Source organism: Cetorhinus maximus, chromosome 19 (assembly GCF_964194155.1).
Source record: "Cetorhinus maximus chromosome 19, sCetMax3.hap1.1, whole genome shotgun sequence".
In the NCBI taxonomy this organism is placed as follows: Eukaryota; Metazoa; Chordata; class Chondrichthyes; order Lamniformes; family Cetorhinidae; genus Cetorhinus; species Cetorhinus maximus.
In genome coordinates, this window is record NC_135897.1 from 78,067,611 (window position 1) to 78,080,670 (window position 13,060).

The following is a 13,060-nucleotide window of genomic DNA, read 5'->3' on the forward strand; positions in this document are numbered from 1 at the left end:
ATAACTCAAAGAACCGTTCGACAGATCATTGTGACACGGCTACTTACTAGGCCTTGTCTGATTAAATCATCAAGCTAATTTAAATTTCTTAGAACCCTTGGACCACTCTACTCCATCGATACATCCTCCACTTCTGTTTTTCTCTCTCTACCAGTTTTGCAAACTCATTCTGCTTCACTTCTCCAGTTGTCGTCATCCACTGTCTCCCCCTCTTTCACTTCAGTGGATGGTGAGTGAGGAAAAAGACTGACAGGACCTGGCTTTGCCAGTGATAAAAATTAGAGACATTTCCTAGACCAATATGTAGTGCTAAAAAGTAACAAGAGCACTTTTGGACTAATTGAATTGAGTGCTCAGGATAAATTGCAAGTGCTGATACACCACTAGCGGAACATATACTAGTCTATCTTATATTGGACTTTGCTATCAGCTTAACAAATATTAACAATTAATACACACAACCACAACAAGGGAACAGATTGATAAGGGTAACAGGTAATTTATTTACTTTTATTTAGTCATTAACTGAACATTGGCCACTATGAACTATATCTTTAATTACTACATCCTCCACTGAAAAACTTCATTTAGATTTGTTCCATGTATCCTCATTTCTGTCTTTTATCAGACTGACACCTCCAAAACTTTAACTTCTCAATCCAAATGAGTGACCGCTGCAATGACATTTATCTGAATTTCTGAGTAGATAGTACTCGATGTTCGGTGAGCACTGTTAATGAAGAGTACTCAAAGGCAAAAACGCCTGATATTTCATTGCGAGGGGAAGGTCACATGAATTTTTTAAAAAAAACAATCAGACAACAGGACAGTCACGGTTCTCAACAGCAGTGCAGTGGGCTAACGTGTGCCTCCTACATTACAACTGTGACTGCATGTACTTCATTGGCTGTCAAGTGCTTTGGAGACTTCCTGAGGTCATGGAAAGGCGCTTTTCTTTTCATTTCATTCTCAAGATATGGCCTTCACTGGCAAGACCAGAATTATTGCCCATCTCCAGCTGCCCTCGAGAAGGTGATGGCAAACCTTCTTGACGAATCGCCGCAGTCCATTTTCTGGAGATACCACAGTGCTGTTTAGGGAGGGAGTTCTCGGATTTTGACCCAGTGATGAAGCAGCAGCAGCAATCTATTCCCAAATCAGGGTCCTGCGTGACCTGGAGGGGAACTTAGAGGTGACGCTGCCCTTGCCCTCAGAGGTGGAGTGGAACAGGAGTTGGGAAGTACTGTCGAAGAAGCGTCTGAGAGTTGCTGCATTGCACCCTACGGACAGTACACAACCCAGCCATGAGCATTGGTGGTGGGTGGACGGACCTTTGCAATGGTGGATAGGCTGATGTCAAGTGGGCAACCTCGTCCTGGATGGTGGCGAGCTTCCTGAATGTTGTTGCAGCTGCACCCATCCAGTTAAGTGGACAGTATTCCATCAGACTCCTGACTTCTACCTCGAAGATGGTGGACAGGCATTAGGAAGTCAGGAGATGTGGTTTCTCGCTACAGAACTCCCAATCTCTGACCTTTGCTCTAGAGGCCATGGCTTTTATGTGGCAGCTGGTCCAGTATAAGTGATTCCTGACTTACAGGCAAACTGAGCCTCAGCGGTTTTGGATTTCAACTCTTCAGCCTAGAGAATTAAAATAGTCCGTTCCCTGATTAATCAAAATCCACCGCAGGACAGCTTTTGTTGGGCCTCCAGGTCCGGAAAATTTAAATAGCTGAATCTCCCGTGTTTCCCAGTGTTGGGAGGAGGGGAAGAAATGAAGGTGAGAAAAGGAGCAGCTCATATTTACGCACATGTGTCTGGGGTCTCAGTTTGTGTGCATGGGAAGGAATCACATTGTATTGAGCGTGGATATGCAGCCATCTCATTGGTTTTGGCTTTGCACTGTGTTATTACCATGTTCCAAAAGGCTTCACATCCTGTCCCAATGCGTCAGGTGATTGTGGCAGGAACAAGCAGTGAAAACCCACCTGTGCTCTTCCATGGAAAGCTACAGGATTTCAACTGTTTCTACGTCAAAGCACATTCTGTGGTTCCTATAAGCATTGGCTCTTGCCAATCTGCAACTATTTCCAGACGTGAGAAAGTCTTTGATTCATCTTCCTCCATCCTTAATTTATTCTTGTTCCAACATATAAAAAGAGATAGAACAAAACCTGTGAACTACAGGCCTTAATGTCAATGATAAGAAATATGCTGGAAACTATACGAAAAGAAGTGGTAGAAGGACATCTAAAAAACGTAATTTAAAATAGTCAGCATGGTTTTCGAAAAACAATGGTTTATGCTTAATTAACCTGATAGAATTCTTGGAAGAGATAATGGAAAGAGTAGACTAGAATCATGCATTTTCAAAAGGCCTTGGATAAATTACCACACAGTAGACTCGTAACAAAGATTAGGATATGTGGAAGTCATGGGGACATAATAGCTGAATGGAGATCAAACTGGTTAAAATACAGAAAGCAGAGTATAGGGATAGTGGGTAGTCATTCAGACTGGAGGAAGGTAGAAAATGCTGTTCCACAGGGATTGATGCTGGGCCCACTGTTCTTGATAATTTGCATTAATGATTTGGACCTAAAATAATTCAATATCAAAACTTTCAGATAATACCAAACTAGTGGGTATAGCTAACACTTAAGAAGAGTGCAACATAACACAATAAGACATTGAGAAAACTTACAGGCTGGGCTGTAGTGACAAATGAACTTTAGCATTGATAAATGTGAGGCACTGCACTTTAGTAAAAGGAACAGAAACAAATCCTACACCTTGGAGGAAAGGATCTTGGGTTACAGGTGAAATCATTAAAAGCAGCATCACAGGTTGGGAGAGCAACAAAGCACTAAGATTAATTTCGAGGGGTCTAGAATTCTAAAGTAGTAAATTTTGTTGAACTTGCATGTGGCCCTGGTCAGGCAGTACACTACTGCGCACAGTTCTGGTCTCCATACTATAAAAATGGTAGAAGCATTGGAAAAGTGCAAAAAGGTTCTACAAGAATGGAGAGATTACAGCTATTAAGAAGCATTGTACTGGTTATGGCTTTTCTCTTTAGAACAGAGCAGACTTAGAGGTGACCTCATATAGGTCTTCAAAATTACAAATGGGTTGAATACAGTAGACGTGAAGAAAATGGTTCCACTTGTGGGCGAATCCAAAACCAGGGGCCATAAATAGTCAACATTTACTGATAAATCCAATCAGGGGGAAATGAGGAGAAATTTCTTTCCTTAGAAAGTTAAAATGCAGAACTCACTGCCACAGGAAGTGGTTGAGGCAAATAGTTTAGATGCTCTCAAAAGGAAACTAGGCAAGTAAAAGAGTAAAGGTAATGGAAATATATGCTGAAAAGTTGAGATGGGGCAGATGGAATGCAATGAGTCTCAATGGACACCAGGAGAGAGTAATTGTGCCCAAGTGATCTGTTGCTCCACTCTACATTCCATGTAATTCTATGGAACTTGTCTTCCCTAGGTTACACTTGCCAATTTTATTCATGAGCGCGAAAACCTCAACTCAATCACCCCAAAGTTCTCTTTTTTCCCCCCAAAGAAAACAAGCAAAAAATCTGGAACCTTTAATCATAGGATATTTCCCTGCTATCATAAGGCACTCGCTGCTATTGGGTAACAGAATGTAGCTTTGTGCTCACTGTTTCTTCCATGGCAAAATACTTCTTTCCATCACAGGCAGATGGACAGAAAGAAAGGCAGTTCCCTTCCTGTGTGGGCCTTTTGTTTAAGATTATCCAGCACCAAAAACAATTCACTTCCAATTTCACAAGTCAAACACCTTGCAGCCACGCATGGTAGTAGCCAGGACACAGTCAGGGGACAGCCAGGAGACAAACAGACATTGCAATGGGTACAGGGTTTGGCTGGCATGCCTGCATCTTGAAACAGGACAGAGGGATGGCTAGAGAAACAGGCAGATAAGTGGCCACCTCCCAGCTAGACCTCGGTCAATGCCACTCTAATGCAGCCATTATTAAGTGAGAATGAGACCTGGTTGGAAAAATTTACCATGTTACCCTCACATCTTGTGAGGAGGGCCTTCACCTAGACAACCTGGCCAAGGTTGGGATCTTGCAACCTGGACAATATACAATTAGAACTGATGTTTCAACACTTAGTACAGGAAGTCAAAGGATATGCGTTTTTGCCCAACAATAACTTGAATTTACACAGTGCCTTTAACATCATAATACATCCCAAGAAACTTCACGTGTGTTATCAAACAAAATTTGGTGCTAAGTTTCATAAGGAGACTAGAGCAAATGACCAAAAGCTTGGTCAAAGAGGTAGGCTTAAGGGGGCAGAAGTAAATAGGCGGTAAAGTGTTGAAAGGCAATTCCTGACAAGGATGAGGATTTTAAAATTGAGACGTTGCCTGACCAGGAGCCAATATATGTTAATGAGCACAGGGTGATGGGTGAAAGACAGGGTGGAATTTTCCATGCCCGTTGGTGTCGGGCACGTTTGGCGGCATGAGCAGATAATATGGTGATAAGGCCAAAAATCGGTTTCATGATGTCACGAAGCCAGTTTGCAATCGTCCACTCTGCCCGTCAACGGCGGGCCGCGTTTCTCGGTGTTGGATGTCTGGGACATTATCTTAACATATCTGCATTTCATTATAAGCCCAGCTCACCGGAATCAGCCCCCACACTGGATCATCTGAGCCTGCCGAAGTGTTTCACAGCAGCATAGATAAGGCGTGCATCTGGCGGGCTGCACTTTGAGGGGAACTCGGAGGTGAGTGCGCAGTAATGTTGCGCAGAGCCCGCCAGTTGGGCTTCAAGGTTGAGGCGCTGCACATTCAGGCGAGGGCATAGGCAAGTCGCTTTTTCCTGGCTGGCTGACAGAGTGGTGCCAGGTCAAGGGCTGCACTGTGGTTGAGGTGACTTGGGGGTGGGGAGGGGCACAAGGGCTGCTCTACAATTGAGGCAACTTAGTGAGTGGAGGGGGGTGAGGGCTGCCCTGCGGCTCAGGGGACTTGGCCAGGGGTGGGAGGAGCGGACAAGGGCTGCACTGCGGTTGATGGTAGTGCATATGCGGGGTCGGGGGGAGAGGAGGGAAGCAGCCAAGCATTAGAGAAACATTGTATAAAGTGACCATTCCTCTGCGGCCAAGACAGTTCAGACGCAGCCACAGTGACAAGCTTGGAATCGGGCCTCTAGCTTATCAGCCCACTCAAGCAACACAGAGGTATGAAAGTGCCACCAAATGCTCCTAACTTTTCACCTCTCGGGTGCAGACTGCAAACTAACAAGCATTTTAGTGGACTGCAGAAGAGTTGGATGACTGTGCACGTGGTACAATCTCCTTGCTAAAGCTGGCCGCGGAGCAGTCACTGGTGGAGCCGCTCACAGCCCCTTACAATGTCATCATTCAGGTTTGGAACAGTCTCCCCCATTAGACCATAAGACTTAGAAGCAGTAATATGCCATTCGGTCCATCGGGTCTGCTCTGCCATTCAATGAGATCATGGCTGATCTAATAATCTTCAGCTCCACTTTCCTGCCTTTCCCCATAACCCTTGATTCCCTTACTGATTAAAAATCAGTCTATCTCAGCCTTGAATATAATTTACGACCCAGCCTCTACAGCCCTCTGCGACAAAGAATTCCACAGATTAACTACCCTCAGAAGAAATTCCTCCTCGTCGCTGTTGTAAATGGGCGCCCCCTTACTCTGAGATTATGCCCTCTGGTCCTAGACTCTTCCACAAGGGGAAACAACCTCTTAGCATCTACCCTGTCAAGCCCCCGAATAATCTTATATGTTTCAATAAGGTCGCCTCTAAATTCCAATGAGTACAGACCCAATCTACTCAACCTCTCCTCATAAGAAAATCCCTCCATACCCGGGATTAACCTAGTGAACCTTCTCTGGACCGCCTACAATGCCAGTATATCTTTCCTTAGATAAGGGGTCCAAAGTTGTTCACAGTATTCTAGGTGTGGTCTAACTAGTGCCTTGTATAGTTTTATCAAGATTTCCCTGTTTTTATACTCCATTCCCATTGAAATAAAGACCAACATTCCATTTTGCCTTCCTATTGCCTGCTAACTTGTATGTTAGCTTTTTGGGGTTCATGCACAAGGACTCCCAAATCCCTCTGTGCTGCTGTTTTCTTCAGCCTTTCTCCATTTAAATAACATTCAGCTCCTCTATTCTTACTGCCAAAGTGCATAACCTCAAATTTCCCCACATGATATTCCATCTGCCACGTTTTTGCCCACTCACTTAACCTGTCTATATCTCTCTGTAGACTCTGTCATCCTCACCACTTGCCTTCCCACCTACTTTTGTGTCATCTGCAAACTTGGCGATAGTACATTCACTTCCCTCATCCAAGTCATTAATATATATTGTAAATAATTGGGCCCCAGCACTGATCCCTGTGGCACTCCACCAATTACAGGTGCCATCCTGAAAATGCCCCTCCTTAATCCCAACTCTGTCTTCTATTGGTTAGCCAATCCTCTATCCATGCTAATATATTACCACCCAACACCATGGGCTCTTACCTTATTAAATAGCCTGTGTGTTGTACCTTATTGAATGCCTTTTGGAAATTCAAATATATTATGTCTACTGGTTCCCATTTATCTATCCTGCTTGTTACCCCCTCAAAGAATTCTAATAAACTTGTTAGGCATGATTTTCCCTTCATGAAGCCATGACGACTCTGCTTGATTAGATTATGTAATTCTAAATGCTCTGCTATTACATCCTTTATAATAGACTCCCACATTTTCCCAATGGCAGGTGTTAAGCTAACTGGCTTACAGTTGGCTGTTTATTGTCTCCCTCCCTTTTTTAAAAAGGGTGTTACATTGGCCATTCTCCAAACCTCTGGAACTTTTCCAGAATCTAAAGATTCTTGGAGGATTACTACCAGTGCATCCACTATCTCTGTAGCTACTTCCTTTAATACCCTAGGGTGCAACCCATCAGGTCCAGGAGACTTATTGGCCTTTAGCCCCATTAGTTTCCCTAGTACTTTTTCTCTAGTGATAGTTACTGTATTTATTTCCTCGCCCCCTTTTGCCCCTTGATTATTTAGTATTTTTGGAATGCTACTAGTATCCTCTACCATGAAGACTGAAGCAAAATGTTTATTCAATTCCTCTGCATTTCCTGGTTCCCCATTATTATTTCCCCAGCCTCATTCTCTAAGGGGCCTATGTTCACTTTGGCTTCCCTCTTCTTTTTTATATATTTAAAGAAGCTCTTATTGTTCGTTTTTACATTACTTGCTAGTTTACCCTCAAAGTTTATTCTCTCCCTCTTCATTTTTTTTTTGGTCATCTTTCGTTGGTTTTTAAAACTTTGTTCAAGCTAACAGTGCAGCCTTGCAGTCCAGGTTAGGAGAATGCCTGTGCCTGAGCTGAGAGCACAGCATGCAGTCCAGTGGGTGAAGCTGCCACCAATCAATTGGTCAGGTGGAATGGGGTGGAGGTGGGTGGGGTCCCAGGCAGCCATGTAGTGTACTAAACTCTGACATCCAAGTGGTGGCCAGCACTCTCTGGGATGCATTAAGGGACCTTCAGACTTAACTAAGAGGGGTTCTTGGGGGGGTGATGGCGTAGTGGTATTGTCACTAAACAAGTAATCCAGAGACCCAGGGTTATGCGCTGGGGACCTGAGTTCAAGCAGATCAATAAAAACCTAGAATTAAAAACCTAATGATGACCATGAAAACATTGTCGATTTTTGTAGTGAACCAGATGGGTTTTTAATGTCCTTTAGGGAAGGAAATCCTAGAAGGAAAGCTGTCGTCCTTACCTGGTCTGGCCTGTGTGTGACTCCAGAACCACAGCAATGTGGTTGACTCTGAAATGGCCTAGCAAGCCACTCAATTGTACCAAACCGCCACAAAGTCACAAAAAAGGAATGAAACTGGACGGACCACCTGGCATTGACCTTGGCACCAGAAATAACAACTGCAATCTCAGCCCTGTCGGCCCTGCAAAGTCCTCCTTACTAACATCTGGGTGCTAATGCCAAAATTGGGAGAGCTGTCTCAGACTAGTCAAGCAACAACCTGACATAGTCATCCTCACAGATAATGATCCAGAACCACCATCACCATCCCTGGGTATGTCCTATCCCACCAGCAGGACAGACGCAGCAGAGGTGGCGGTACAGTGGTACACAGTCAGGAGGGAGTTGCCCTTGGAGTCCTCAACATTGACTCCAGACCCCATGAAGTCTCATGGCATCAGGTCAAATATGGGCAAGGAAATCTCCTGCTGATTATGTACTGCCCTACCTCAGCTGATGAATCAGTGCTCCTCCATGTTGAGCACCACTTGGAGGAAGCACTGAGGGTGGCAGAGGCACAGGATGTATGCTGGACGGGGGGCTCCAATGTCCATCAGCAACAGTGTCTCGGTAGCACCACTACTGACTGAGCTGACCGAGTCCTAAAGGACATAGCTGCTAGACTGGCTCTGCAGCAGTTGGTGACGGAACCAAGAGGGAAAAACATATTTGACCTCACCTTCACCAATGAACCTGTCCCAGATGCATTTGTCCATGACAGTATTAGTAAGTGTGACTAGCGTACAGCTAGCGGAGAAGTCCTATCTTCGCATTGAGGATATCCTCCATTGTATTTTGTGGCACTACCACCGTGCTAAACGGGATAGATATCAATTAGGTCTAGGAACTCAAAACTGGGCATCCACGAGGTGCTTTGGGCCATCAACAGCAGCAGAATTGTATTCAACTACCATCTGTAACCTACACTGTACCATTACCATTGAGCCAGGGGATCAACCCTGATTCAATGAAGAGTGCAGGAGGGCATGTCAAGAGCACCACCAGGAAAACCTAAGAATGATGTGTCAATCTGATGAAGCTATAACACAGGACTACTTGTGTGCCAAATAGCAGAAGCAGCATACGATAGACAGAGCTAAGCGATCCCACAACCAACGGATCAGACCTAAGCTCTGTGGTCTTGTCACATCCAGTCATGAATGGTGGTGGAAAATTAAACAACTAACCGGAGAGAAAACTCTTCACTGGTTGGGGTCACACCTAGCACAAAGGAAGATGGGTGTGGTTGTTGGAACTCAATCAATCTCAGTTCCAGGGCAACACTGCAGGAGTTCCTCAGGGTAGTGTCCTAGACGCAACCATCTTCATCAATGTCCTTCCTTCCATCATAAGGTCAGAAGTGGGGATGTTCGCTGTTGATTGCACAACATTCAGCACCACTTGCGACTACTCAGATACTGAAGCAGTCCATATCCAAATGCAGCAAGACCTGGACAATATCCAGGCTTGGGTTGACAAATGGCAAGTAACATTTGGGCAACAGAAGTGCTGGGCAATGACCATCTCCAACAAGGGAGAATCCAACCATCGCCCCTTGATGTTCAATGGCATTACCATCACTGAAACCCCCACTATTAACATCCTGGGGGTTACCATTGACCAGAAACTGAACTGGACTAGCCATATAAATGCTGTGGCAACAAGAACAGGTCAGAGACTAGGAATCCTGCGGCGAGTAACTCACCTCCTGACTCCCCAAAGCCTGTCCACCATCTACAAGGCGCAAGTCAGGAGTGTGATGGAATACTTCCCACTTGCCTGGATGAGTGCAGCTCCCACAACACTCAAGAAGCTTGACACCATTCAGGACACAGCAGCCCACTTGATTGGCACCACATTCACCCACCATCAACACACAGTAACAGCAGTGTGTACCATCTACAAGATGCACTGCAGGAATTCACCAAGGCTCCTTAAGGCAGCACCTTCCAAACCCACGACCACTACCATCGAGAAGGACAAGGGCAGTAGATAGATGGGAACACCACCACCTGGAAGTTCCCTTCCAAGTCACTCACCATCCTGACTTGGAAATATATCGCCGTTCCTTCGCTGTCGCTGGGTCAAAATCCTGGAACTCCCTTCCTAACAGCACAGTGGGTGTACCTACATCTCATGGACTGCAGCGGTTCAAGATGGCAGCTCACCACCACCTTCTCAAGGGCAACTAGGGATGGGCAATAAATGCTGGCCCAGTCAGCGAAGCCCACTTCCTGTGAATAAATTTATAAAAAGTTCTTAGAACATCTAAGCTGAACCATGCGTCTCCGTCTTTCATCCTGCAGGAGGAGTACTTCAGGAGCATGGAGCCTGGTGAACTAGCTGTATGTCACATAGCTTACAGAGAGCGTAGACGAAGAACAGGAGAGAGATGGAGGCAAAAACAAAAATAGCTGGATAAACTCAGCAGGTCTGACAGCATCTGCAGAGAGGAATACAGTTACCGTTTCGAGTCTGTATGACTCTTCATCAGAAGAGATGGAGGTGCCTGGCTGGGCAGAGGGGGCAGGAGCAGCACCCTCATGAGGAGCAGCCCTGTAAAACCTCTTCAGATAATTATTCAGTTCTCTTTTGAAAATCACAGTTAATCTGTCTCCACCACATGCTCAGGCAGTGCATTCCAGGTCCAAACCACTTATTGCGTAATGAAGTTTTCCCTCAAGTCACCTCTGGTTCTTTTGTCAATCGCCTCAGGGTTTTCAACCTCCTGCTGATGGGAAGAGTTCCTCCTCATTTTCTCTATCCAGGACCCTCGTGATTTTGAGCACGTCCAACAAACCTCCTCTCAGCCTTCTCTTCTCCAAGGGGAACAGCCCCAGCTTCGCCAATCTATCCACACAACTGAAAGTCTCTCATTCTCAGAACTACTCTTGTAAATCTTTTCTGCACCCTTTCTAAAGCCTTCACATCCTTCCCATTGAGGTTGAACCAGTGTATTAGGGAGGTTCATAACTTATTTGCTTCAGTACTCTGTGCCCCTATTCATAAAACACAGGATTCAGTACAATTTATTAACTGCTTTCTCAACTTGCCCTGCCACCTTCAATGATATTTGCACATAATACACCCAGGTCCCTCTGCTCCTGCATTTCCTTTAGAATTGTCCCCTTTATTTTATGTCACCTCTCCTCATTCTTCTGAACAAAATACATCACTTCACACTTCTCTACCATAAATTTAATCTACCACATCTGCCCATTCCACCAGCCTGTCTGTATCCTCTTGAAGTCTATCCCTATCCGCCTCACAGTTCACAATACTTCCAAGTCTTGCATCATCTTCAAATTTGCCCTGTACACCCAGGTCTAAGTTCTAAATATAAATCAAGAAAAGCAGCTCCCCTCTATATACCATCCCCCAATCCGAAATAAGTGAAGTTTTCTGTAATTCATGTTTTTAAATAGGTTTGAATTAAATAATGAAGAATTAAACTGCTGTATATTGAAATTCTTGCTATGCTGAAGACTAATGATTCAAAGTACCACATGGTTCGAAATAAAATGTCTACTGACACTAATATTTTTCAGTTAAAAAGCATAGTTTTACTGACATTTGGGGACTCAAACGATTCATACGTAGAAAAACAACGTAATAGTAAGATTATGAAATGATGTGACCAACGCATTTTCTTAGAACTCCTGCACCTCAAAATTTGGCACCACACCATTGGCTATGGAGGTGGAAGGAGGTAGTCTTGTCAATGGAGTGGATGTTTGTTTGGAAGCTCAGTTAGGGATCAAATGTCACACACCAAGATCTGGTTTCAGCCTCAGATATTTGTCAGGGAGAGTGGAGCAGTCTGTGGTTCGGGACCAATGGTGGACACCAAAACCATCCCAATGATCCCTTACCTGGTAGGTTTCTAACCTAAACTGTCATCATGATTAAGGCAGATAATAACAGAAGAAGAAAAATGAAATTTAGCAAACAAAGCTATTTTCATGCAATGTTAAAAAGGGGATACAAAGCTTGATAATTGGGACTGGAGGACATGGGGTGAAGTTTCACTGGTCTTTTGAAACCATTTTATGATACAACCACTAGGCAGTAACTGCTAATTTTTGCAATTATTGGAATGCTACAAAATCAGTACTTTCATATTCTGAAACCACCAAATAAAAGTTCAGACTCTTTGCTTTATAGACCCTTGCCCATATTAGTACTACCAAAGATACTTTTGCCATTGACTTTGGGACTCTAACTTTGGAATTAGAGACAAGCTTACGTTATATGGCATCAAAGTTTACTCACCCAATCACAATACAGGAAATAGCAGTGCCTATAAAAGCATAGGTTAATATTGAGCCCAAATTCCGGAAGAATTGTCTCTGTTAAAAGAAAATCAAAAGATGGCAGGTAACATTACCATATTGTTTCAGATTGCATCCTAATTCAAACTGCATCCTAATAATGTCATTCTCAATAGAATCAGGTAATAGGACATTCTGGCAACCATAAATGCTCTAAGTAGAGATTCAGAACTGAAGGATTTAGCTAGATGGGACAAAGTCATCGTTGCCCACATTGCATGTTCCTCGGTTCCTGGTCACGCCCCCATCAATAAAGGACATCATGCAGCAGAATACAAATGCTTCAAGGCAAAGAATTGGATCTTCACCTCCTTTGACAACTTTGTTGAAATTCCTAGTAGCTGGTTAACGAATACCACTGATACTGTCCTAGGATAGAAAGCAACAGAGTGGGGGAGTGGATGGAAATGGGGAGGAAAAAAATAATTAAAAATGGGGGAAAAAATATATTGGCTTGTTTCTTTAATTTTCTGCCATGAGGTCTTGATTCATGCTAGAACACATAATTCTATAGCATACGGCACCAGTCACTCCCTTGTGCCTCGGTCAGTATCTATTCACGTGCAAGGTTAAACAAGCTATGTAATGACATAGTCTTGCCCTCACCCAATACCGAGATACGTGCATTTTGCAGCAGGAATCACTAGACGGCAATCAGGATTGGAAACCCCAGTGACTGGTATTCCTCTCTCCAGCTCAGGGGAAGCAGTTCAGTGTTAGGTCTCCAGCTCAGCCAACTCAGCATAGCTTGGAACCTACTCTAGGACCATCCAGTCTGTATGTACCTACTGACTTTATCAGCTGAGGCAGTGGACAGAGGAAAATAGATACTTTTAAACAGGGTCTATAAACATACAAATGACTTAAAAGAAC

The 13,060-nt window shown here is 44.2% G+C and overlaps 1 protein-coding gene across 1 annotated transcript in view; it reads right to left on the minus strand.

Moving 5' to 3' along the window:
* Window positions 1-13,060, minus strand: part of LOC144693957 (sodium/hydrogen exchanger 9-like) — a 364,072-nt gene that overhangs the window by 290,358 nt on the left and 60,654 nt on the right. The window contains exon 4 of the mRNA XM_078564226.1: window positions 12,129-12,205. Coding sequence (XP_078420352.1) covers window positions 12,129-12,205 — 77 coding nt within the window. The remainder of the gene's footprint in view (window positions 1-12,128; window positions 12,206-13,060) is intronic.